The sequence below is a fragment of the Peromyscus californicus genome, unplaced genomic scaffold, assembly GCF_007827085.1.
Source record: "Peromyscus californicus insignis strain IS unplaced genomic scaffold, ASM782708v3 Scaffold_5__1_contigs__length_169319896, whole genome shotgun sequence".
Lineage (NCBI taxonomy): Eukaryota > Metazoa > Chordata > Mammalia > Rodentia > Cricetidae > Peromyscus > Peromyscus californicus.
Window position 1 is genome coordinate 13470762 of NW_026294573.1, and position 27204 is coordinate 13497965.

General features: G+C 54.3%; 1 protein-coding gene across 1 annotated transcript; it reads right to left on the reverse strand.

Moving 5' to 3' along the window:
* Positions 1-3463: 3463 nt before the first annotated feature.
* On the reverse strand, positions 3464-26935 carry Rcc2 (regulator of chromosome condensation 2). The gene is given in 14 exon segments (XM_052716573.1): positions 3464-5643; positions 6147-6224; positions 8211-8283; positions 9032-9137; positions 9352-9442; positions 9444-9533; positions 10790-10956; positions 13786-13900; positions 14913-15001; positions 15387-15518; positions 17962-18105; positions 20355-20448; positions 25955-26242; positions 26734-26935. Coding segments are annotated over 13 exon segments (1563 nt in total). The 5' UTR covers positions 26234-26242; positions 26734-26935; the 3' UTR covers positions 3464-5538.
* Positions 26936-27204: the final 269 nt, after the last annotated feature.

The following is a 27204-nucleotide window of genomic DNA, read 5'->3' on the forward strand; positions in this document are numbered from 1 at the left end:
CAATTCCCATACAATTTCATGGCCTGATCACAGGGTGATCATAGAGTGGGTACAGTCACGTCCGCATGCACATTCTTCCTGAAACCTCAAGGGGGTATCAGGGCAGGAGTGGAGTTTACACAAAGGTCACAGTGGTCCTTCCTGGAACACCTGCAACTATCCCAGTCACAGTTGAGCACATCTCTTAAATCTTTTTACATTGTTACATTGTTACAGGTTGAATAAAGGCCGAGTCAGGTGGCCCTTGGAACTAGTTTTCTTTTCAGTTCCTTATTTCCTGGGGCTTGGGGGGGTGTAAGCCTGAAGGGCTAGGGTCTTTCACCATTTGGTAACCTCAACCTATTAAGGGGGGGGGGTCTACTGTCCCACAGATCTGCTCAGGGCTAGGTATGGATTTGAATTTGTCAGCTGTTCTGGTCTTGGTGACAGTTTATCTTGCCCAATTTGTATTCACTGAATCCAAGTTTACAGTTGACACTACAGAGGACTTTTGTGGCTGTGGCCCCTACTCTGTTCAAGACAGTAACTCCCGAAGTGGAGGTTGTGGGTCTGAGGGTAAATGTTCCCCTAAGTCTACTTGCATTTCCAGATGGTTGGTTGTAGGTTCATCTCTAGAGTCAGGGAAGGCCTGAGCCCAGGAGGGGGGATAGCACTTGCCTGCCCTGGCAAACTACTTTCCTGGGGGGGGGGGGGGGGACTCACCTACCTCTGCTAAGGTCCCTGGCCAAACTTGCAGGCCTCCCAGGAGCCCTGGCAGGCTCAGCTTGGCTGTTGGCCCCTAGACTCCAGCAGCATGGTCTTTGGTACATCTGCTAGAAGCCATCTACCATGGCCTGCCTCTCAGACACCTATAGAAGTGGAGTCTCAAAACTGGACACAAGAGTTCCCTGAGAGGCCTCCCAGTTCCTAAGAGTTACCTCAGGTCTGGCTTATGAATGGCCAATTCTGACAAGACCAATGGTTACTTGGCATCATGCTTACATGTTCTTAGTCAAGAAATGCACCTTGCACCTGCCTAAAGGTTCCATGCCAAGTCCTCACCAGATTTGGGGGGGGGGGGTGGTACTGAGGAGGACTCAGGCTGGCTAGAAGACCCTAGATTGAACCCAGTTCAATGATTCCTCTGGGCAGGGAGATCATCCCAAGACCCACTGTGCCCTGAACCTATAGCCCTCATGGTCCATCTACAACTTGGGACTCCATTGCTCAACTTAATGGTGGCATGGATGAGAAAGTTGAGGTTGATAATCCAAAACCACTTATGTGACACCCCCCCCCCCCCCGAAGGCTTTTTTTTGAGACAGGGTCTCATGTTGCCCAGTCCAGCCTTGAACTCCCTACGTAGCCAAAAATGACCTTGAGGACAGATGAGAAGGCTCAGCAGGTCAATCTTAAGTTTGGCCCCTGGGCCCCACAAGTGGAACAAGATTCCCACATCATCATGGGTTATTCTACATGTATGTAGGCGCAAACGTCAACACTTTGAAATCCTGATCTTCTTGCCTCTGCCTTTCAAGTGCTGGCGTGTGTGTGACTATGGCTAACAGTGGAAACGTAGCCGGGCGGTGGTGGCGCACGCCTTAAATCCCAGCGCTCCGGAGGCAGAGGCAGGTGGAGTCCTATGAGTTCGAGGCCAGCCTGGGCTACAAAGCGAGTTCCAGGACAGCTGGAGCTGTTACACAGAGAAACCCTGGGAATGTAACACAGCGCTCTGGCGTGCTGAACAAACACTCCAACTGAACTGCGGACCTCTTAGACGGCACTAGGGCCAGGCCTCGGGACTCCCGCCTTCCTGGAGACCTTTAGGGAAGGGCTGGAGCAGTGTGTGGTTAGAGCACTGGCTGCTCTTCCAGAGGACCCAGATTTGAGTCTCAGCACCCACATGGTGGCTCATGTCTAATTCTAGTTCCAGGGACTCCATCTTCTGGCCTCTAGGCATTAAGGTAAAACACCCACACATATAGTAATAAGATTTTAAGCCCGGAATAACTGTCGTCTTTGCCCGCCTCTGCTGACCTGGCGTCTACACCAATGCCTGGACTCCAAAGCTACTGCCTCTCTGTCTAGTGACTGGACACGGCCGTTCCATAGGCCTCTCCAACACTGCAGTCCACCGGGAACACCTCCCTTCCCAACAGGGGCAAGCGTGTGACGGCAGGTCATCTGGGGCCGTGTCCTCAGCCTAAGGAGCTCCAGTGACAGGAGGGCTCGGGAGGCTGCTGGCCTCTCCAGACAGCTTCACCACCAGCAATCAGCATAGCCTGCACCGGTTCAGCTTGTAAAAGGTTGGGGTGGGGTCTCTTCAGCTCTGCAGCAAAAGCCTTTCCCAGAGGGTGGCTGGGGGAAGTGACTACAGCCTTTCAGCAGAGGTCTCAGCAGAGGTCTCCCCAGCATTGCCCCCCTTCCCTGTGGTTAAGCTCCTCACATGACTACAACTCCTTTCCTCTCTAAAGCAGGAACAATGACCTAACTAACCTCGACTGTTGGTGCACACTGCAATGACAGCCAGGATGTGCGGTGGCCAAAGGACCTCCGTCCTAACAGTCCTGTGCCCTGAGACAAAAGGCTGACCTCTCAGCGCCCCCTGGTGGGCAAATGGCCAAACTGACACGGCCAGGTACCCTCAGATCTCTTGTGAAGTTTGGGGGTGCTGACTTAAGGCGGGGTTGCGTTCTGATAGACCCCTCATAGAGCTAGGGTGAATGGAACTCGCTGTGAGAGTGCTTGCACATCTAGGTTTGATCCCCAGGACCAAAACCCAAAAAAGTCCAAGTCGAAAACATCTTAGGTCAACATTTGAGTGAGTGTGGTGACTCACACCTTTACTCCCAGCACCTGGAAAGCAAAGGCAGGTAGATCTAGGTTCAAGGCCAACCTAGTGTATACAGCAAATTCCAGGCCAGAGAAAGCTACATAGTGAGACCAAAACCAAAATCAAACCCACATCTACCACACCTAATCCCAAGACAGAAACAGGTAGCCATCTTCATGCCCAGCATGCTCCCATTAACTAAGTGCTGGGCTAACTTTGCCGTGAGGGTTGACATGTCTCACATATGCTGGGCACTGGAAAGGTGGGAGCAGGAAGCCAGCCTGAGCTACGTGAGACCATGTCCCAACCAAAAAACAACTCCTGAGCTGGGTCAGAACCTCTGCAGCCACTCCTGGTAAGGAAGCCTCTGGCCGTTGTCAACACTGGACTTCACTTCATCATCACTCTGCACCTCTCTAGCCCAGGATGGCTCAAGGAGCTTCCTAGGGGTTTTCACCCTCTTTAGACACTTAAAAACCAGAAGAGGGCACCAGATCTCATTACAGATGGTAGTAAGCCACCATGTGGGGGCAGGGAATTGAACTCAGGACCTCTGGAAGAGCAGCCAGTGCTCTCTGGACACTTACGGGGCACGTGCACAGGGCTGAGGATGCAGTCCATACTACTGAAGAGGAAACACGAGAGCCGAGGCAGAGTAAACAATGATGCCGTTTATTTAAAATGTTTACTCCAAGAAATATATATATAAAAAAAAAATAAGACAATTAACAGCACTAAACCAGGCACCTTCAACCGAATCACATCATCCTCCCTTGTTCCCTTCATACTACCCTCTTGTTGATGACCGGAAGACTTCAGGAGCCCACGGGCGGCCAGAGCAGTTCCCACCCAGGGCTTCCCACCATCCCCCTGTTCCAAAGGCGTTTCCCAGGTGGACATTTTAGCCTAAAGGAAGGGGTTGTGGCTGGGCTCAAGGGTCTCTCCCTAGAAGATATTTTAACTCACTCCCCCATGCCCCCTTCCCCTGCTCTATCCAGAGGGGCTGACTGCTGGGTTTAGTTTGCTCCCTGGAAAGATGAGCCCAGCTCAGCTCAGGTGTCCTCAGCCCTCTTGGTGACCATACAACTCCAGGACAGAAGGAGCAGACACTGAGCGGCACTAGGCAGAGAGAGACCAGGGAGGGCTCAGGCGGCACGTGGAAGCGAGGGGTGGTGTCTGGGGTGACCTGGACAAAGCAGGTTAGTTTTGGGGAGGCATTGCCACTGCGGAAGCTTGTCCCTGGACTGACTCTAGTCAGACACATGATGGGACACAGTGGGAACTCGGATCCGTTCCCGCCAGGCCAAGGCACTGGCCGAGACAGACACACCTTGCAAAGCCAGAGCTGCTGGAGTGCTGGGGCAGGAAGAAAGCATCGACTAGACCATTTTTGGCATTTTAACACAGAGACAGTAACAAGCGTCACAATAGCAAAAGCGAAACCATAAATTTGAAGACCAGAATTAACTTTCCCATCCACCCAGCCTCACACTTCAATCCTTCTCTCCTCCTCCCCCAGAGCACCACTGAACTAAACCTAGTTAAAGCAGCCAAAACAGCCCAGACCCTCTGGAAACCAGGGGCCCCAGCCCGAGCTGCCACCACACTCGGGTCCAGTGAGGAGGGATCCGGGAAAGGCACCTCGGAACTCAGCCGCAAAGTCAATACCAGGATGGGCTCGGGCAGAGGGCACTTGTGGGGATGTGGGTGGCAGTCACAGCATCTGCGCTGACACGCGGGACAGGGGATTTCGGCAGGAATCCCAACTATTTGGTACCAGAGCCAAGCAAACGCGAGCGTCCCAAGAGCATTGGGACCAGCAGAGGAATGACCAAGTCTCAGAACAGGGTGGCCATCCCAGGCAGAGGGACAGCAGGAGCGGACAGGCCAAGCACGCAGGTGCAAACAGTGGGTCACAGAAGACTGAGAACACACTTGACTGCTGGCTGGTCTCTAACTGGAAGCACAGCCTGGGCTCCACAGGGAGCCATAAAACCAGGCCCTTCAACAACACAAAGGTTCCCCACCTTGCCCACCCCCACATCCCGTGGTCCCCAATTCTCATTTGGACTTGAGAGCTAAACACAGACCCCAGGGCCCCCACCAGGGGGGAAATGGCTGGTTCTACAAATGCTTCAGCCAAAAGGCAGTGGGCCTTGCAGACAGCAAGCCAGCAACAGCTATGGGGAGAGGTGAGGGCAGGCGGGAGCCACAAGCAAGTGACCAGGTCTCCCAAAGCGGGCAGGCGGGGAGTCTGGGTGGAGACCGACCACGCGGGAGTTCTTGGCCTAGAGGCTGCTGGTTCCTGGAAGGGCCGTTTCTGTCTGGGAAAGTGGCTATTTCTCTCCCACGTGGCACCCACTCGGATCACAATGCTAATTATGGCTGGAATGGAAGGGCTGGACAAGGATACTCAGGAGCGGGAAAAGAGAAATACAACTTTGGAAAAAAAAAAAAAAAAAACCCTAAATTGCTCAGAGTTCCTGCCTGTCTTGCAGAAAGGCAAGCTGGCTATGAGCAAATGTTTTAATCAAACAATGAGGGAAAAACACTTTGGAAAGCATACAGAAAAAGGTAGTTAATGTTGAATCCTTGGAAATGGAACCGCAGCAGGGAGGCTGACCCAGTGCACCTTCGGTCAACTTTTGCTTCCTAAATTCCTTGTCTGACTTCAGGTCCCAGTGCACGTGAAAATGACAGCTGCCACGAGGGAGTGCCACCCTGCCTCAGAGGGTGCGTGGGGTGTACTCGGGCAGCCGTTTGAGCTTCTCCTTCTCAGCTTCACTCTCATCTCGTGCTATCACCAAGGAGTGTGAATAGCCCATGGCCACCTGCAAGACAAGCCAGTGTCAGCAACACACAGGGACCCAGTTCAGAGAGCTCAATGGGGGTCAGAAGCTGGGCTGGGCCCTGGCAAAGACATGAATCTTCCCTCTTCCCTCAACACCTGGTGTCGCAGGACTGGGGCCATCCAAATTCCACCCTTCTGCGGGCCCAGATGGAAGCCCACAGAGCCCCTGTGGGCAGGGACTGGGGTGCAGCTCCACATCACACTTGCCCCCTCCCCTCTCCAGATCACAGGTCAAAATGTATTATCTGCTCAGGGGGACTAGTCCCTGACCCTGGCTAGTGGCAAGGATCCCAGTTTGGAGGGGATTGAGGGGTGATGACCACAGAACTAGGAACTTGCTGGGGACCTGATCAGCACCCCTCTGCCCCCTCTCCTGCTGAGGGCTGTACCCTTCAAACACAACACAAAGAAAGGAAAGCCAGTGAAGGGATGTCTCACAGCTCAACAGGCTGGGAAGAGCCTGGCCCCACAGGCTCCACTCACTTGTTCTGAGAAGATGCCATCCAGGGTCTTCACCTCCTGAGCTGCAGTGGAAGATTTGGGTTTGTGGTCCCCATATCCCTGGAGAGACAAAAACAGAGGGTGGCAAGGTCTAACAAAAGGGGAATGTGTGTTTCCAGGTATCTCTCACCGAGGTAAGAGCTAAGGACCCAGACACTGTGATTATGGGACAAAATGTACAGAGCACTGAGTGGTGATGGTGGCCCACACAACCATACAACCTACACAACCAACGCAACCTCCGGCCCTGACACTTGACAAGGAGGAAGGAGCTGACTATCAGTGGTAACTTCAGACACCAGAGGTTAAAAGGAAGTGGCCAAGGGCTGCTGGAGAGCACTGGGCCAAGAGCAGCTCGCCCTGAAGCTTGTTCTGCACCCTGGTTTTAGCTCCTTCCAGGTAGACTGCACATCTTACCAATCTGAGGCATGCCTTTGATCCCAGCACTTGGGAGGCAGAGCCAGGCGGATCTGTGAGTTTGAGGCCAGCCTGGTCTACAGTGCGAGATCCAGGACAGGCTCCAAAACTACATGGAGAAACCCTGTCTTGGAGGAAAAAAAAATTTTTTTAAAAATTTTGTCTTTGGGTATTTTGCATGCATGTATGTCTGTGTCTACCTGTGTGCCAGGTAACTGCAGAGGCCAGAAGAGGGTGTTAGGTCCCCTAGAAGTGTAGTTACAGAGGGTTGTGAGCCACTACAGGGGTGCTGGGAATCCTCTCCAAGAGCAGGCAATGCTCTTATCTGATGAGCCATTATGTCTCGAGCCTCAGAAGATCAAGTGTTTTTTGAAAGAGGGTCTTGATAGCTCAGGCTGTCCTGTAAGTCATTAGGCCACTGACACTCCCTCCACTACGTAGTTTAGGCTGTCAAAGACCATTCCTGATGGGCCCCAAAAGCTATCCAACAGCCAGGTATAGTGGTGAACTCCTTTAATCCCAGCACTTGGGAGGCAAGGCAGATCTCTGAGTTGAGGCCAGCCTGGTCTACACAGCGAATTCCAAGACAGCCTGATTTACATGGTGAGCAGCTGCCTTAAAAATTTTAACAGAAGCTGGGCATTGGTGGCACACACCTTTAGTCCCAGCACTCAGGAGGCAGGCAGATCTCTATGAGTTCCAGGCCAGCCTGGTCTACAGAGTGAGTTATGGGACAGTCAGGGCTACCCAGAGAAACGGTTGAGGAAAAAATATCATCCATTCTTCTCTGAAAACACAGAAATGGAGGATGGTCCCCAGTCTCTCTGCTGCCTTAGGAGGGGTCCCTTGGGTCTGGGAGCCCTGGAGTGGCTAGTGGCCCACGGACACAGCAGTGATAGAGGGCCAAGGACAGCCCTGCCTCTGACTCCACCAATGAGAAAACTTCTTGTCCCAAAGGATGATGGAATAAGGAAACATAAAAACAAAGAACCAAGGGCCAGGCCACACTGAGAATGCAACCCTGACCACAGGAGATGCACAAACCCACAGCCAGCCTTGGCCTCCACACAAAGCTAAGACTCAAAGAACGACACAGAGCTGTTCCCAGGATGGGACAGAGTGAGGTTAGAACCAAGGGCAGCTGCTTCTGACCTCACCCCAGTCACTGGGGCTGAAAACAAACTGTAACTCAAGTTGGAAAAATGAAAAATAAAACTGTCCAGTCTTCTGTGTGGCTGACCTGATGGTGCTGATTTGCAGCACAAACCAATAGCCCTGGCTGCCCACTAAGCAGAACGCTGGAGGCTACAGGAGCCAGGGTGACGCATGTAGCTCACGAAGACAGTTTCCTGTGAGCATGGACAAAGGATCCCAACAGCAGGAAAATATCCCATCACCGGAGCCCCACAGGTCTGAAGCCTCCCACCCGTTCGTTCTACAGCATGGATGACAAGCAGTCTCACTACCAACCAGCCAGGACAGTTTGAGAACTTAAAAGCCAAATGTGACCCAATGTTACACAGGACAACTGTCCTTAATGGACAAGGAAACACCATCCATGTTCCTCAGGCCCATTCTCAGGCCTGTATTGGCTAGTCCAGCTCTTCCCAGACCCTAATGAGGGCTTACCAGTTCCCCGAAGGTTGGCGAAGGACCCCAGCTGATGGTACTCTCATCAGCTGCCACAATGATGCTGCTCTTCCTGCAAATAGACAGACTGTCACCACCCATCCAAGGCCAGGACACCTCACAGGGCCACCTGTGCCACTGGCCTGTGTCAAGGACACCCCTTAACACACCCACCTCCATACTGAAAACTCAGTAAGGGGTGAGAGGCTCCTCCTGGCCAGGGATGGTCCATATATGTTTGCTGGTCAATACCAAAGCCAGGGCCTCACTGCCCTTCTCTGTCCTGGGGCTTTCAGAGGGAGAGCCCTTTGGGAGAACCACTGGAGTAGGGAGGAGGAGGTCACATAAGGACAAAGTGATAGTCCATCCTCAAGGGAGAGTTAACAAGAGGGACCTGGGGCAGGGGTGGAGGACAGACAGACACACGGGACCAAGAAGCCAACAGCTAAGAGCCAAGCTAACCCGCACACACCGCCGTTGTCACCTGTAAGTACTGGGTAACTCAGCAGGTGCCCTTCAATGAGAACACCAGATTAAAAGCCCCCCTCCCCACTGTGTTGAGAAAGTAAAACCCTACAGTTTCCAAGCTGAGGGAAAACTGGCAAACCAAACTTTCAAAATTACTTTCCATGAAGGAAGGAGCCACCTGTCCTAGCCAACCAGGCCCCATTCTCCCCTCTCTCACATTTTGGGGGTTTGGTATCTCCTATGTCTAGCCAGGAAGACCCCAAGTGAGCAGGCAGAGAAGTCTTCTCAGGGACACAGGCACACAGGGCAACTAACACTCACAGGAAGGAAATGTCCTGGACACAGCCACTTACCCACAGGCGAGGCTCCGGATCCGCCAGCCACAAAGGTCCTGCACTGCTTTCGGGTACATGGTAGACTCACGAGACGTATTGGTGGCCCCCCAGAAAAACAGGCCACCTACAAGGAAGCAAAACACGGTAGTGTCATAGCAAGCATCTCAGGACAGACAGCAAGGTGATGGACATCTGCTTACAAGGACGCTGCCGAGAGAGAGCCAAGGACAGACATGGCTGTGGGCCCTGTGGGAACAGCTAGCCCCAGAGAGGGAAAACCTTGCACCCGGCTCCAACCACGGGGACCCGGAAGTCGGGCTGGGGAACCGGACACTGACCCACTTCACTGACAGCAAAGGAGCAGGTGTAGCCCGCGTAGATCTGGGTCGCGCCACGCCCCGGGAAGTCAAACAGCTTCACTAGGCGGGGGTACCATCTCATCCTTCTGCTCCGCGTGGCCCAGCCGGCCATAGCCACCGAAGCCCCAGGAGAAGACTCTCTTCTGTGAGTCCAGGACCAGCTGCAGGGAGAGGAGGTACAGGCAGGGACACACGGGTCACGGCTTCTGTCCAGGAGGGGCTGGGACAGCCACAGACAGCAAAGGAGCAGCAGCACAGAAACCTCACAGCCTGGAAGGCAGGTATAAGGCGGCCACACGGACAGCCACAGGGGCCAGCGCGCACTCCCTTTACAGGGTGTGATTTTCCTTTTTCTCTCTTGAGATCTCCCCTTTCCTCAGCAGAAGCCAAATGGCCACATGCAGCAACTCTTTCTAATTCCTATCACAACACTGTCTAAACTACAGAAACAGGAGGTGAAGGCCGCGACCTACCCCTGCCTCTGCACTTGCCTGCCACAGGTGTATACAGGTGAGGCTGGCACAGATGTGCCAGCTGTTTACAATCTGCCTTTTCTGTGTCTTTGAGGTTTTACATCTAAACCCCATGAATGTGTAAGCTCAGCATGGAACGTAAGGTGTATAGTTAAGGGACAGAGCACTTGCCCAGCACACACAAAGCCCTAGGCTCCATTCCTGGCACTGTAAAACATGTAACATGAGTTGCCCCAACCAAGGTCGAAAACAACATCCTGGTTTAAGGACTTGTAAGCTTGAGACAGCTGCATTTAATCACTGAGCACCACTAGGCCGGCACAGTGGCCCTGGAACTCAACTCTGGGCTTCAATTCTCAGCAAAGAGATCAAGAAGGGCCAGCGACAGGTGCACACCTTCACCCCAGCACAGGAAGGCAGAGGCAGGCGCATCTCAAGTTTGAGACCAGCCTGGTCACAGAGTGAGCTCCAGGCAGTCAGGGCTAGAGTCAGAGCCTATCTTAAAAAGAGGACCAGCAAGATGGTTCAGTAGGTGAAAGCACTCTGCCACGCAAGGCGGATGACCAGAGTTTAACCCAGCGTCCTGACCTCCATACTCCAATAGTGCCTGCGCACTCACAAATACCAAGAGCTGAAGGCAGCAAATGCACAAACCGATTATCCTCCCATGGTTATTCTGCTAAGATGACCTTTAGGAGACACCCTCAATAATTAACCATTCATACCTGAGCAAAAGGTAACTGTCTATCATAGCGACACAATGACGTATGAGTACGTGGGGGGAATGGGGTGGGTGGGTGTGACACACAGCTGGATGTTTGGTTAGAGCATGATGGGAAACTCACCCAGCCACATGGCATAAGCCTGAGTAAGGCAGATACCCGCCCCAGAACCAGTCTAGAACCAGCATGGCTCTTGGACAGTGAGAAAGAAACAAGGCTTACCGTGTGGTTAGCGCCACAGGCTACATCTCGAACCACCACATTCGGGACAGGCAAGATCTGCCCATCCTTGGTCTTCTCGATGAAGATGGCTACCCGCCGAGGTACCAGCTCACAGTCATATTCTATCCGCTGTGCCCGGGCGATGAACTTCCCATCTGAATTGTGTCCTGTGGTGAGCAGAGCCGGCCATCAGCAACAGCACAAGGCACAGGGCAAGGAGGTATGCTGCTATATTTGTACTGCCACAGGCCCAGGGGACCCTCCCGTCCCCAGTCAAAGACCCAGCCCACCCAGTTGGTCACGAGCACGAAAGGTCACTCTTTTAAAATGCATATAAACTAAGAACACGCTATGCAGTAGGACCATAATTTGGGGAAAACCCTACATATACTCTGGGAGGCAAAGGAAAATATGTCTCTTCCTGTGGCTGAGATCACAACAGTAGGCAGCTCTCAGGAGCTCTAAGGAACTCCAGAAGGCAGAGTGGACGTGATTGTTCAGCACAAGATTCTTCATTTCTGCCTACAAATTAGCATAATTTAAACATACTGCAAAAGACATAAAAACCTGGAGTTCACAAACCACCTGCAAGAAGTCATGAGGGACCGGGTCAGTATCAGCTTCACTAGTGAAGCCTGGCACATTATGGGCATGCTCCAGCCAAGCACTGAATTCACATGTCTGTGGCCCCAGGACCCAGCATTTTCTGGCTTCTTGCATTGGTGGTATATCCCAGTACTCAGGAGGCAGAGGCAGGAAGATCATGAGGTAAAAGCCATCCTCAGCCACACAGGGAATTTCAAACCAGCCTGGGTTACATTGAGTCTGTCTCAAAAACAAAAACAAAAAATTCTATGCTAACCAGATACCATCTCCAAAAAAAAAAAAAAGAGCGGGGTGGCGGTGGCATAGGCCTTCAATCCAGCCAGGCAGATCTCTGTGTTCGAGGCCAGCCTGGTCTACAGAGTGAGATCCAGGACAGGCTCCAAATCTGCACAGAGAAACCCTATCTTGAAAAACCAAAAAGAAAAGACACAAGGGCCAGTCTGGACCCACTAGCCAAGATGCTGGTTGCTCACAGTCCAGAACATTTTCATCCCTGCCCCACCCCCACCCCAGCGGCAGCAGCACTGTGACATGTGTCACGGCAGGACACTGGCTAGTCCCCAGTGGGGTGCTGTTCTGCTCCTCAGACCTTCACAGGTGGGATGTGTGGGTACTGTGCTACAGAAACACCCCAGACCACAACCTAATTGAGCACGGCAGGATGCTGGGCTTAGCTTAGAGGAGCTGTTCAGGATTCCCTTCTGGAAGCAGTTCAGATCACCCTCACACACCACCAGGAGGTGGCCAGGCAGCTGAAAAGCCTGAGGCCACCACGGACCTCGCCATCTTTCCAACATGCTCTCTACTGACCAGGGCTCCAGTGTCCTTTCAGTGTCCCGTCCAAATGTTGACAACTGGACCAAACTGCCCCCGGAGAGCAGCAGGTCCATCTGCCGTTTTTTCCTCCCACCTCCTTAAAGGCGTTGCACTCAGCACCTGGCTGTTGTCTGTGTGTGGGCAACACTTCCTCCAGGAAGGTGGGGTGGGGGTGGCTACCTCCTCCCCTGGGAGGCATTCAACGTCCTTCCCTGGCCAGCCAGTTACTGCAGCAGAACATGAGGGAGTGTAGCCTATGAGCCCCTCCTGAAATCATGTGTGAATTCTAAAGGCAATGTCTGCACCAAGACAGGAGCAAACGGTTGGGGGATGATGATTAGGCTGGTCTGCTTTACGAGACGGCTTTCACTCTGCAGGCCTTTCTGGCCTTTAACCACGTCAACTACCCCAAGCTCAAATTTGCCCCTGCTTCTCAGCTGCTGGCATCACAGGTGTGAGCCAGCACACCTGCCTCTAAGAAGAACGTGTTGCAGAGTGAACTGCGGAGTTCAGCGTGAGACCTTCTGTAGACCAAGGTGAAGCCCGGTTCCTAATTGCACACAAGGGCTTTAACTGTCCTCCAGAACCAGCCCACAAATGCCATCCTTACTGCAAACAACAAGCTGCTCAAGGTAAGCAGGCTGGCTCCACCAAGGTGCTCGTCTAAAGGTGACAGGGAAGATGTACACAGAGCAGGAAGCACAGAAACACACACACACACTTCCTGTGCTGGGTCTGGGTATGTATGGCAGGAGGCCCGCCCGTGGCCATGGAAACCGTTTATCCAACAGCCCCGAGAACGCCCTGGCAACCAGCACGGATGTGCGTAAGGGGCTGGTCCTTCTTATTCACTTCTGACTGGAGGTATATTTAGTTTCACAGAGTCACTGTTCCCTGGAGTCTAAGGTCAGTGCAGCGCTCTGCTTCTATTTATACTCTCCCATCTGCGCACTTCTAATGACACTGGGACCCGGCAACCCAGATCCCGCGCTGCTGTAGGCTCTGCAGACACCAGCAGGGGGCGCCCACACCTCACCTTCTGCTCAGGAGGCCTTGAGTCAGAGGGGAAAGGACAATGGAGACCTGGCAAAATTGGGGTTGCAAGCTTTACCAACTCTGAGGAGGGCTTGCTGGCCTCCTCCTCTCTTCTGCTCTGTGAAGTCCACTATGATGAGGGGTGAGCTGACGACAGCGGCTCCGCCATCCAGGATTTCAGAACCTCACTCTTCCGTAATTCCCTCACTTCTAATAAAGGCTCGTTTATACACGTGAGAGGGGCTCAGCTTTTGTCCTTTCAAAGATTCTCATACAAATGGATTTCCAAACCAAAAGAAAAGCTTCTTTGCCAGACAGACTCAGTCCTGATGCTCACTGAGGTAAATAAAGCATTGTGACCCTTGTAACCTATGAGTTAACAGCAAGTTGTTCCACAGAGTGTGAGATGCACTTAGCGGGTAGCAGCTACCTTTGGATCAATTACCCACACTTGTAACATGTGTGCACAGCCCCACACTGCCTTCTGGCTCTACACTTCCAGTCAGATCACAGAGCTTTTAAGAAAGAGACTTCCATACCCAGCTGGCCATACTCAGGGCACCCAAAGGAATAGAGGTTCCCTTTGCAGTCCATCAGCATGCTGAACTCAGCCCCGCAGGCCATCTTGGTAATTGGCTGACCATTGTACATGATCTGAAAAGAAAGAGACAGCCAACTTTCAGCTCCTCGAATTTCTTCCTCACTCCACCCTGGTGCCAGACAACAGTGAGCTCACCACCACGAGGTGGACTCCATGGTTCGGAAGGCGGCCGCTTGAGCACACCTGTTACCACAAAGCTGACAACAAACACTAACTGCTGGAGCCCCCGACCCTCCCAGGACAGCAGATTCCGGGGCTTTATCCTCTGGAGTCTCTCAGCAGCACCTCCATCATCTGGCTCCAGCACAGGGAGCGGGGCTGGAGGCAGCAGTGCCTTGCAGTGACCCCAGACAGGGAATTAACAGGAGGACCTCAGTGCTGCCCCAGCCTGAACCAGCTGTCCTGTCGCAGAACTCGGTCAGGCCTCGAAGAAGGTGTGAGCCAGACACAAAATGGCTCAAGCGAGGATGTGCAAACACAGCAAGAGGTAGGCTGGTGCCACCCAAGGGACAGAAACCAAGTACAGACCCTGGAAAAGGCCCGCACAGCAGGAACAGTATTTCATCCTTGATGGTGCAGGCGAACATGGCACTCAGGCTCATCTCATCCTTACCCACTCCTAACTATCCAACTGCACTCCAGAACCCATAGCCAACAAAACAGGAGCCATGCATTATCCTTCGAACTCTACAAGCAAAATCCCCAGGTCCTCCAGCTCACCGCTAAGCCACTGGCCGGCAGCCAGCACTGTTTGCCAGGGAGGAAGACCCTGCAGAGCCTCTTGCTCTGTTCCAACTTCACACAAGGTCCGAACTCAGTATGTGCCAGGCGGTTGTGGTGCACGCCTTTATCTCGGGCACTCGGAGGCACAGGCAGGCCAATCTCTTGTGAGTTTGAGGCCAGCCTGGTCTAGAGTAGGTTCCAGGATAGCCAGGTCTACATAGAGAAACCTTGTCTGGGGGTAGGGGGGAAGCAAACAACCCTTGCATCCCACCACAGGGCTGACCTAACATAGCTTCTCTCCACCACTCTCCAAGCTGCCCCAAGTCCACACTGTGCTTGTACCTGAGCAGGGCTCGGGACGGCATCTGTCTGGTTCCCGAGGCCCAGCTGCCCCATCTTGTTCTCTCCAAAGGCGAACACAGAGCCAGTGTCTGGAAGGAGAGAAAGACATGACAGAAAGGGATGCAAGAATGAAATGTTTTCAACTGGATTTGGATTAGCATTATGCAAACAGCTCATCCACCAAGCAAAGCGTGAGAAAGAGCTGAGTGAAGAGTCGTCGTGTGTCCATCCATCCCAATGACAGCAAGAATGACAAGCAAGGGTGCAGACAGAGCTGAGCCCTGCCACACACAGAACCTGGTCTGGGCTCCCAGGGGCCACCCTAGGGCTCTCGCTACCGTCAGGGAGACACCCACCAAACCAGGGCATCATCTTCGACACTGGCTCAGAGTTGTTCAGCAACCCCACCCACCCCAGAGAAACCATCTTTGCAGCCTTTTGTCTCAGTGAGACGGAGAGGAGCCACGTTCTTACCTGTCAACGCCAGGGTGTGGTTACGGCCACATGCTGCCAGCACGATTGCCTCGTGACTGAGGGCCTCAATGAGTCTGGGGGCTTCAACCCTCTTGGTATCGCCATGGCCCAGCTGCCCCTTTTCATTCCGACCTGAGGGGAGATCACGGCTGGCTGGGTAAGCAACCCGACAGGCTGGGGCGGTACCCACGCTCACCCTCACAACAAACCTTCAGCAAATCCCGAGAACAGGATGAGCCCGGCTACTCTCCCCAGTGAAAAGGGCCATCCTGAATATATCCCAACAGCAAGTGGCCAGCTACAGGACCATCCCAATGCACCCCCCGTCTCTGTTACCCCAGGACATGTTTGGTGTGGCCTAGATGCTCCACAGGCATCAAGCTCCAGGAACAGCTCTCACTCCTCGTGGCAGCTGGGGGACACTGTCCCCCTCCTCAGGGAGGGTCTCATACACGTACTATTGACCTTCATTTCTTCTAATCTGCACCCCTACCCTGTTACAAGATCCCAGCCCCAGGTCTGGAGAGGTGGCTCTGAGGTTAAGAGCACTGGCTGCTCTTCCAAGGTACCCTAGTTCAATTCTCAGCCCCCACATGGCAGCTCAGAACTACCTATAACTCCAGTGCCAGGGAATCTGACACCCTCACACAGACATACATGCAGGCAAAGACCAAATGTACACTAAATAAATAAGTCTTAAAAAAAAAAAAAAAGACCCCAGCCCCATGTATCCTCATGGCAAGGGTCACCTCCTTCTGGTCAGTTGTGTTATATCCATGGATGTGTGAGAGCAAGCGGGACACACACACACACACACACACACACACACACACACACATACACACACACACACACAGCCCTGTGGAAACCTAAGCAATGCACAGCTCCTCCAGGGAGCCCTGATTCAGCTTAGGTGGGCTCCAGGACAGCTGGAAGCCCTAAAATACTACCTAGGTTCCAACACAGATCCAAAACAAAACCCAAGAGGACCCCCAGGACCACCTATCTCTCAGAGAAGCACTTGAGTAGGACCACCTATCTCTCAGAGAAGCACTTGAGTAAGTCAAGGTGGAGACTGTACAAGGCTGGAAGATGAGAACCACAAGCAGGGTGGGGTTCACACTAACCTTCCCCACTGGTCAGCTGAACCCCAGCAGCCTGCAGGAAATAGGCAGAACAGGTGACAAGCCTCCCTCACAGGGGAACCCTCCCAGGAGACGAGCATCACTTAAAGGGCTAGCTTCAGGGCCAGCATTGGACAGACGCCAACTTCAAGAGGAGCCTGCCATACCCAAGTTCAGAGTTCTGACACAGAACACAGCACTCTCCCTCCCGCTCAGGAGGCCTCCTGGCGGCTGCCCTTCCGTCAAGTGTCTAACAGTGGTCTCATGACCTCCTGGCTGGTCTCCACAACCCCACTGCTGCTCCAGAGAGCCAGCTCCCTCTCTTGCTCTAGGGGAATCACTCTTGTCACAGGGTCTGCCCTGAGGCAATCTAGAATCTGAGTGCCATGGCAAGGAGCTCGAAGAGAAGCTGCTGAAGTTGGGGACACTGACCTAAAAGGCCTTGGCCAGTGCGGAGGACGAAGAGCAGGGAGTGGGGGAGGGGTCCTGTGCCACCCGAGAAAACAAAAATGGGGCAGCTGTCGGTGTCACCCAAGCCTGGGAGGATAGATGTGGGCCACACACTTGTTAATTTTTTTCAACAGAATTATAAAATTAGCGAAATGCAGAGAAGACGGCAGATGTTAATACATTTGGACTGTGGTGCAGCAGCTCATGAAATCACCAAAAAATGGCTCAAACAGACCAAAATAAAAACGTCATATGGATTAGAAGCCAGCCAAAGGCTAGAAACAAATGGAGGAGGAGAAGCCAACTCCCCCCGCAGCTGCAGAGCCCTGAGGCTTGGATGACGTGAGCCTTGAGCACTATCTCCTGGCCTACCTGGAAAAAATGAGAGCTAGAGTCAGGACAGCCTGGCATGAGGGAGGCTGGCACAGGAGGAAAGGAAGATGTGGGCAAAGTCCCTAAATCAGACCGAAGGCCAGGAGCCACAGGGGCCTTTTAACAGACGTGTTAGCTATACACAAGAGCCAGGGAGGGAGTGGTATTTAAGAGTAATGGAACCCAGGCCTCATGCCACGTGGTGCCACAAAGCAGGACAACAGGCCAGGACCAGATGGCTGGTCGGAGGGATGGCAGCACCCGAAAGATCACACTTGTCTCAAGTTCAGGAAAACAATCTCCAAGGATTCAAAGAACAGAACTAGTGAGATGGCTCAGCAGGTAAAGGAACTTGCTGCACAAGCCTGGAGCCTTGGGTTCAATCCCCAGAACCCACATAAACGGGGAAGGCAAGAACGGACCCCCAAGTTGTCCTCTGACCTTCACGTGCTGTGCGCGAGAGACACAGACACACACACACAGACACACACACACACAGACACGGGGGGCGGGGGGGAGCGCGTGAGAGAGTGCACCACCATGGATCCAGACAGAAGACAGGGCCTCTTTCCAGGTGACTTTAAGTCACACTTCAGAGCATGTGTGGGTCACCCACATTCAATACTTACCCCAGCTCCACAGTTTCCCTTCTGTGGTGATGAGGAGGCTGTGGGCAGCACATGAACCCGAAACCACAGTCCGCACCCGGACTCCCGACAGGCACCCATACCTATGGGGCCCCCACAAATTCTGACCAAGGTTGCGGTAAGCAGCTGCAAAGGGAAGAGCACAAATTAAGCCCCTGCGGAGCAGGGCTGGACAGGTAAGGACACCCCAACATCTCACCTGGGGTCGCACCAAACCAAGCCTGCCTGGAGTCACTGGCCACTCTTCAGTGAGGGCACCAACATCTCTCCTCAGACCCACACAGCTCCTGGGCCCCAACCCCACCACAGGGCAGGGCTGGCCTTCCTGTAACCTGTCTGGTGTGACAAAGGCTTATCTCTGGGTGCTCCCATCTACCCTCCTGCCTGCACCCCAGGCCTCCCCACAGCCCGAAAGCAGGTCTTTCTGAGGTTTGGTGTCCCCATTGTCCTCAGACCCACTTGCTTCCCTGGAGGGAGGTCTTGTTGTCAGCCACTCAGCTCCACCCACACCCAGGAACTTCAGCTGTCACCTGACTTGCCCACCAAGTCATTTCCCCCAAGCATGTCCTCTCATGGTCCCTATTAGCCCTTCAAACTTTCTGGGACACCCCCATCGGACTTTGCACTGTACCCCTTACTCAACCTGTATCCCATCCCAAGCATCCCACCTACTATAACTGCCTTCACCGTGACAGGCAGCAGGGACCAAGCCACAGGAGCGAGCTGCCACTCCCATTTCTCAAGGTAGGGGTGTGGCTTTCTTTTCCCTCCAGGACAATGGTGGCTATCTTGAGAAACTGGCCACAGCTGAGGTGGCTCAGACAGCCCTGCGGGAAGGTCATGGAGAGGCTTCCCATTGGTCACCCATGAGTTGCAACTACCGGGCACCAGAGGGGCTCAGGGGTGCAGCAGAGAATGGCCTGGTTCTTGAACTAGCTGGCCCAGGTGGACTCTGGCTCCCTGGCACCCCACCAATGCCCCTTTCCCTGAAGAGGGCACCATCATCAGCCACAAGAACATTGGGGTATCTCCCTGTCCCAGGGACTCCCTCCCTCCCTCCCCCGTTTCAGTTGAAAGGAACCCAAGTCAAAGGCACAAGCTGGCAGTGGCCCCAGCTTCCCAGGCTGCAGACATTAATCCCACCATTGTTTCCAGAGACACACACACCCCGCCCCGGACCTCACCACAGGCTACAGGCAAGACCACCACACTGCCTAGAGCACGCTAAGGGGGAGGAGCTGCGAAGAGCCCTCCTTTACCCGCAGGGTGGTGGGAGGCAGACCTTGCCTAACAGCTCGAGGCAAAGTTACAGACCGCCTAGACATACCTGAACGTCGACAATTAATTAAGTGAAACTACACACACCTGACTGGAGCCAGAAGGCCAGGGAGCACAAGTGCAGATGGGGGCAGGAAGCTCCCTGGGATGGACAGGTTGGCAAGAGCCCCAACACTAGCCTGGTCTGCTCTGGACTCGTGGCACAGCTTCTGGGCCACAGAGGGCACGGGAGGCAGAGGTGACAGCCAGGTCAAGGTACCCCTGCCATATCTGCAGGGGAATGGACACACTGGAGAACAGGAACCCTGTGTGCCCTAGCTGCAGAGGCCACTCTGTTCACTCATGAGGACTGACAGGTGCCCAGGGCTGTGCTGAAGGATGGGTATCTTCCACAAGGAGCCACAGCCAGTCAGCTCCATTCACACCATCTTCCTGGAGCAGGGTGATGGCCAAGGCTCCTAGGTTTGGGCGCTAGGGTGTGCCGGTGTTCAAATATTTGTTCATGGACGAAGCAATGCTGGGAAACACTTTGGGCGTGTGGCCAAGTGAAATCAAGAGCCATCAACTGTGGCACTGAGCCAGCCTTCTTCTCCGAGAGGCGCCCCCCCCCCCCCCCTCGAAGGGACCCATCTTCTATGAACAGCTGGACACAGGACGCTGGTGGGACTGTGCCCACTCCCACAGCTTACTAGTTCCACTGAGTTCTTCTCACAAGCCAGTTAAGTAGCCTGTTCATCTCCGTCATCACATCTGACAAGTGTTTGGGGCCTCATGGCACCTCAGCACAGGGCCAGCCTCTTCCTTGTAGTGAAAGGCCATCTCGAGGACTCAGGGGGCCATGCCTGCTGGAGGACTACAATCCCGAGTCATCTGAGTCTTTTAAACACAGGACTGTGAAGGCACAACATGCATGAGACCAGGTTCAGCTCAGATGCAGCACTCTCACCAGTGGCTTTGTGGCCTCAAGCAATTTGCGTGGCCTCTCTGAACATGCCCACAATCGCAGAGAATACCTACCTGGTAGGCATGAGTTAGCACTCCAATGACTACCTGGTTGACAAGAAGCAGTCAGTCATCTTTCAGACAGTTTCTCATACCTTGCTGTTTAGGGACTTCCTTCCGTCCGATCAAGTCCCAGTTGGTGGCCCCAAAAATCAAAAGCTGCCCTTTGCACTTAGACCCTTCGAGTTTCTAAAGAGAGAGAGAAGGCCAAGAATGAGCTTGTTAAGGCTGCTTAGGGCGCTCTTTCCAAAGCCCAGATTAACCTTGAACTCACATCTTCCAGCCTCACCCGTGTGGGTTGCAAATGTGTACATACCAATGCGCCGGCTCAAAAAGATTCTTTGCTGGTGCTTTCACACTGGCCAGAGGTCCCATCCAATAACCCCCATCTACGTGCTCCAAGGTGGGCGACCCCAAGCCCGTCCCCAGAAGTCTCAAGTTTGAGCTCAACACTAATGCAGAGCCAAAGGAGAGCTCTGTTCTCCCCCATTCCCTGTGATGAACTACAGAGTCATGCACAAGACCAGTCCCCAAGGCTGGGGACCCAGGAACCACACACCGAGGCCAGCTACACAGTCCCCACTACAAACACCATGGTGTACTGGCAGCCTTCACACTTCAAGGCCTGCATGCCTTCTGCATGATCACCACGACGTTAGTCCTGTGCCCTGCCCACAGTAACGACAGATTTTGAACAGGGAGGAAGGAAGGGGGGATTACAGCCAGGTACCTAACTTCATCAGGGGAGATGGAAAGCGTAAGACAGGGCTCAGCTTTGGTGGGGCAGCAGGGTCTGATGCAGAGGGCCTTCCATGGATCTTCGACACCACCCACAAGTGGGAACCAGTGGTGTAAGAGGACCTCCTCACTAGGACTCCCAGCAAAGAACTGACTCCCTGACCCCTCCGCAGTTAGGTTTAGAGACAGGGTTTTGCTCTGTAGTTCTGATTGCCTCTCAGTCTCAGTGGTCCTCCTGCCTCCGTCTCTAGCACCAGGAGTACAGCTAGGTACCACTGTACCTGTCCAGCCAGGGCTACTGAGCATCCACTACCCATACAGAGCTAGCATTTGAAAAGGCCGCTACACAATTATGGGCTGCGCCCAGCACTCTCTTTGCCTTCTTAAATGTCAAAATACATTACAAAATATATGGGCTGCTGAGCTGGCTCAGTGAGGTAAAAGGACTCGCTGTGCAAGCCTGATGACCTGAGTTCAAATCCTCATGAGCCATGGCCTCTGTGTGCCTATACTCACACACATACAAACAGTAAACAGAATACATGAGTTCAAATCCTCATGAGCCATGGCCTCTGTGTGCCTATACTCACACACATACCTCACACACATACAAACAGTAAACAGAATACATGTCTTTGAGGAAAATGCACTTTTGCTTTGTGTGAGACAAAGTCTCAGGATGTAGCCCAGGCTGGCCTCCATTTATATAATCCTCCTGCATCGGCCTTCCAAATGCTGGGATTACACCCAGTTTCCAAACACACTTTGTAGGGCTAGAGAGATGGACCCACCAGATCCAGTTCCTAGCACCCAGATCAGGTAGTGAGTGGCTCACAAATCTCTGTAATTCCAGTTCCAGGGGATCTGACACCTTCTGGCCTCTGAGGGCATCTATGTACACATGGTGTGAGCAGGTACACACATATACACAGAAATAAAAATTAGAATGAAAAGGGAAAAGAGTTCTTTGTAAAATACATTGTAGGCTGATGTGCCACTCAGTGATAAATGTCTAGCCTGGGCAAAGCCTTGGATTCCATCACCAGCACAATAAGCAGATCACGATAAATAAAAGCAACTAAAAGTGGGTCGTTAGGCTCAATCCTGCACCTACCCTTACACCTCCACCCCTGACCTTTTGTGGAGGCCTGGATCGAACCAGAACTGAGCCAAAGCTGCGGCTCCAATACTTCCAAGCCCACAGCGGCCCCAGGTCAGCTGTCCTAGACAACACACACCACAGGTCCCCAACAGCCACATTTTATTTTGGGGGGGAATCTGACCTCCCAGGTATCCCCAGTATTATGTAGCCCCTACTTCCAGTCAGGTCCAGGAGGCAGATGGCAGGGACCAAGCTACAAGACTGGCTACACAGGCCCAGGCCTCACAGGAATGGAGTAGCCTCCCTGTTCAATTATTCAGGAACGTGGAGTGTGGGGGCGGCCTTCCAGGGCCAGACTCAAGTTACCCGATGGGAGCCTACTTTCCCTTTCTCTCTCCTTTGTTCAAAGGCAGGTGTGGCTGGAATAGTCTACAAGCCTCAGCCCATGGCACTGGGTCCTCTGTAAGGCCGTCACTTACTGGTGCACACTCTACCATTCTCCAGGTCAGGACGCTGAAGGGGCCCCAGAAATGGGGGAGAGAGGCCTCAAAACCAGCACGATGCCAGGCCAGGCTGCACTGCACTAACAACTTGCGAAGTGGAGAAGCTCAAGGGTTCCCAAGTTCAGTGTCAAGAGTGCCGTGACCACCCCATCCCGAGATCCACCAGGCCAAGGGCTGGTGGCCAGTAACTACTGCCATCCCTGGGGCTCCTGAAGCCTTTCATGCCAGCTAGCATGTATATGAAAGCCCTGCCCTTCTGAAAAAGCGGTCTGTGGGCAACCTTGCCTGCTTGCCCATGAAAAACACGATCTGTTACTCTGGCACCAGTTTCACATCATGGACCCGTGTTCTCACAAAGGATGTGTGATTGTATCCACTGCCAAATCCTACACAACTGTTTACTAGTAACTCACAGCTCATCTCTCTACAGCGAAACTCTTCCCTCCTTCTTATGGAATAAAGATTTTAATTAGTGCTATTCATAATGCCCTTTCAATTAAAGCCCCCGTCAAAAAAGCCCTCAGCCACAGAACAACAACCTATCCTATAAGCCTGCTGGCCCTATCCAGGGGATCCCAGTGAACATATGGATTTGAGAGGGCTTGGGGGCTCAGTGGAAGAGCAGGAGCTTAGCTCTGGGTTCAGTCCCAAGCATCAAAAGGAAGGAGGGAGGGAGAGAGGAAAAGACAGGAAGGAAGCAAAAAGAACAAGGCAGAGGTTCCCTGCTCTCCAAAGGTTAACCCTGCAATGGTTAAAGGCCTGCACGCAGACAAAGCCCAACAGTCTAGGACGGAGGAACTCCATCTCACCCAGCTACCTACCTCCACATGACGAGTCACAAATGTGACCTGGGCCCAGATGGGGCTGAGGCAGAAAACGCACTGAGTATCTTCAATCAACAAAATGGGAGTTCCTGGTCACAGCAGTTTCTGAATTATTGCCCAAGTACACTTTGCAAGTCTGAGAGAGTCAATCTTTTCACATTTAGGAGACTGATGCTCTGGGACAGGAGGACCACAGAGCAAGATCCTGGCAACCAACCTCCTCCCACTCAGGCTTGGCTTTTTAAAATTAACTATGTTCTCTAAGAATGAACATGTGTCTCAAGAGTCCACAAAACCTCAGCAACCCCCCACCAAAAAACCCACACAGGCCAGGTGGTGGTGATGCATGCCTTTAATCCCAGCACTTGGGAGGCAAAGGCAGGTGATCTCCAGGACAGCCAGGGCTACTACATAGAGAAACCCTGTCTACAAAACCAAAACAAAAAACAAAAAACAAAAAGACAAAACAAAAACCACACAGAACTGGACACCTGTGCCAATAGCCAGTTTCTGAGGACTCAGGCAAGACTACTGGGGATGAATCAGCCTCTTCCTCGAAAGACAAAACATCCTACACAATGACCTGTGAGCCTCTGGATCCTTGACTGACATAGGACAAGCCCCAAGTCACAGGCTATTAAGGACTCTCCTGTCTTTCCTAGCACACTGAACTCTTACAGGAGGACAACCCTGCCCCTCAACAACGTGAGCATGTGGCTTATCTTCCCCAAGCCCACCGCAACTGCAAGTTCACGATAAGGGAAGGCGAAAGCCAGAGGCACAAACACTGACAGAGGAGTCTCCTTGGAGCTACCCACAGGAGAGAGGCTTGTGTCTGCTCAGTGAATTAACTTCTGAAAATCAAGAGACTGGTCGCCTACTACAGCAAACTGTCCCTGATCTGCCAAGCAGAGACACCATGAGGGCCCTTGAGCTAGAGACACCGGGCAGCCTGTTGGCTCGGACCTGTGGGAATGAATGCAAGGCTGTGTTCCCGACCTTGAGCCAAATTCACCAATCCTGAGGGAAACACAAACTCCAGGCACACACTTCCCAGGTGCAACAGTGTATCACTTGGGAAACCCCATAGGTCCCTGGCTCCGTCTATCCTATGGCCCCATGCTGACCAGTGCGGGGATCCCGCGATAGTTCCCCTAGTTTTAAGGTGCCAGACACACAACTTTTGAGTTCCTGTTTCTAAACATACACAGGAAGCTGTACACATAAAACAAGCACAAACTGCAAGAGACTGCTTCACTCAGGCATGACATCTCCCAGTAGGACACAAGGTACCAATTCCAACATGGGGCTGGTGGAGGTCGAGGCAGGCCTCTGAGTCCCTCCTACACTGTTCTCCCACTCCTCACGCGAACCCTACGTGGGTTAAGCATCTCTTTCTCTTTCGAGACCACAGAACTCACTGCTCTTGCAGTGGGCTAGAGGAGTCCAGCAGCTAGCTCAGACACAGATAATCCAATTCCACGTGGCTTTCCCAAACTCTCCAAAACCCCATACAACAGAGGCAGGACCCCATCACACCCAACTTCTTAGCAGCGTCCTAACCAGCTGAGTGGGGAGCAGGAGGGCAATTTGTGAGTTCCTCTTTGAATACGCTGGCTGAGACCATCACACTATCTGGCAAGCCTACCTCCTGCAGGGATCCCCCGCATGCCTAGCCAGAGCCTTCCTTCCACTGCAGGGCTGTTTGTGAAATATGTTCACGGGCGCAATCTGCAAGATGGTTAAGGGCTCGCTGCTATCCTTTCTACTGTGCCTGGACGGCTGTGAGGCGCCCAGGTCCCTTTACCCTTGTCACCTCTCCAGAGCACCCTTTGAAACAAGGGTGACACTCTCCAAGAGTCAAGCCCCATCTCCGAGGCGGAGGAGAGGTGTAGCAAAGAAAACTTGCACAAAGTTCTAGTGGGGACGCTGCGGACCCTGGGCCCGGCTCGCACCGGCTCTGCGGAGCTTTTTCCGCAAGCTCAAGTTAGATGGCGAAGAGACCAGAGCCTAGGGCAGGGCAGACCCCACCGGCCCCACGCCGTGGCCACCCGAGGCAAACAAAGCCCAGCGCCGCTCTGCGGGGGGTCGCGGGTGGGAGGAGGCGAGCCCCGGGCGGGGGGAGGGCCTCCGAGGAGCATGCGCGCTCACACCCGCGCGGCCCCCACCATGCCCCGCGCGCACCGGCCGGCCGACCGCGCAGGGGCTACATGGAGCATGCGCGCCGCAGGCCAGGCCCCGCCCCCCCGGGGCGCCGGAGCCGCAGCGGCGGGAACCTCAAAGCCCCGGTGCGAGCCCGCAACTCCCGGCGGGTTGCCCTCCCCCGGAGGAAGAGATGCGGGGGGGAGAGAGGGGGGCGCACCCGGGGGAGAGCGACAGCCCCCGCGTGGCCACGCACGCCCGGTTCCCCCGGCCCGGGACCAGCTCCCCCGAGTTCCCCGCGCGGCGTGGGGGGGAGGGGCGGGGCGTGACCCCGCGGCGCCCCTCCCCCCCCAACCGCCAACCGCCCGCGCCCCCGCCCCACTCACGACGCGCTCCTTCGTGTGCTCGGGCTCCGTGATAACCGCGGCCGCGCCGCCCGCCTTGCCCGCCGCCGCCGGCCTGGCCGCGCGCTTGCCGCCGCCGGGGGCCCCGTCCAGCTCCGGGCCGTCCTCGTCGCCGCTGCTGCCGCCGCCGCTGCTACTGCTGCAGCGCTCGGGCCGCTCGCGCTTCCTGCCCGCCGGGCCGCCGCGCCGCCGCGGGCCCGCGCGCGCCGTGCCGTTGCCCGAACTCGGCTCCTCCCAGGCCGCCCCCTTCTTCCTGGGCATGGTCGCGGGCTGCGGAGACACGGGCGCACAATGCACGGGCTGGCTGCAGGGCGGGGGAGGGGAGCGCGGCGCGGCGTGGGCCGCCCCACCTGCTGCTCCCTCGCCCCTCCCCACGCCGCGCGCCACGCGGGGACCCCCCTCACCCCAGCCCGGCCCCACGCACCTGCGAGCACGCGCGGAAAGAGGAACTTTCGTGGGCCCCCTGCCCGGCCCCCGCTGCCCCGCACTCGCCCCGTCTGCTCTTTTTTTTTTTTTTTTTTTTTATTGATTTTGAACAATGGGATCTCTGTCTGTCTCCGATTAAACCACGTGGATCCGCCTTCCTTCCCCTTCTTATTCATTCCGTTCCCCAACCCCCCCGCTTCCCCAGCGTTGTTTTTTTTTTTTAAACCTTTCGCGTGGTGGGGGGGGGGAGGGGGAGAGAAAAAAAAAAAAAGAGGAAAAAAAAAAAAACTTTCCCAGACCCTGCAAACTGGTCCCAGTCGGTTTCCAGCCCCTACCTGGTTGGAGTGATGAGAAGAGGGAAGGGGAGCGATTGGAAGACGGGTCAACGGCTTCGTCTCTCCCCGGCCGGGACGAGGGCTCCAGCCCACTCACCAGATACACTTAAAATGTAAATACGAGCTTCCAGAACAAATGCTACAACACAAAACAGAAACACATGTGCGGCCGGGCGGCAAGCGAGCGCGCGCGCGGCGGGCGGCGAGGGGCCCCGGGCGCGGGCGCCCCCTACCGGCCGGAGGACCCCGCCGGCCGAGCCGCCCACCCGAGCCTGCGTCCCGGGCACCCGTCGCCACGCCGCAAGCCCCGCTGGGCCTGCCGCTGTGCGCTCCTCCGCACGCCCTTCCACGCAGCACGGCCTGCGCGTCACAGGCGTCTTTGGGGCTCCGGAGAGTGTCAGATTCTCTTGTTTTTTCCTCTGAGCGTCTAGACAGGTCACCTGAGGACAGTCGCTGGAAAATAGTTGCTTT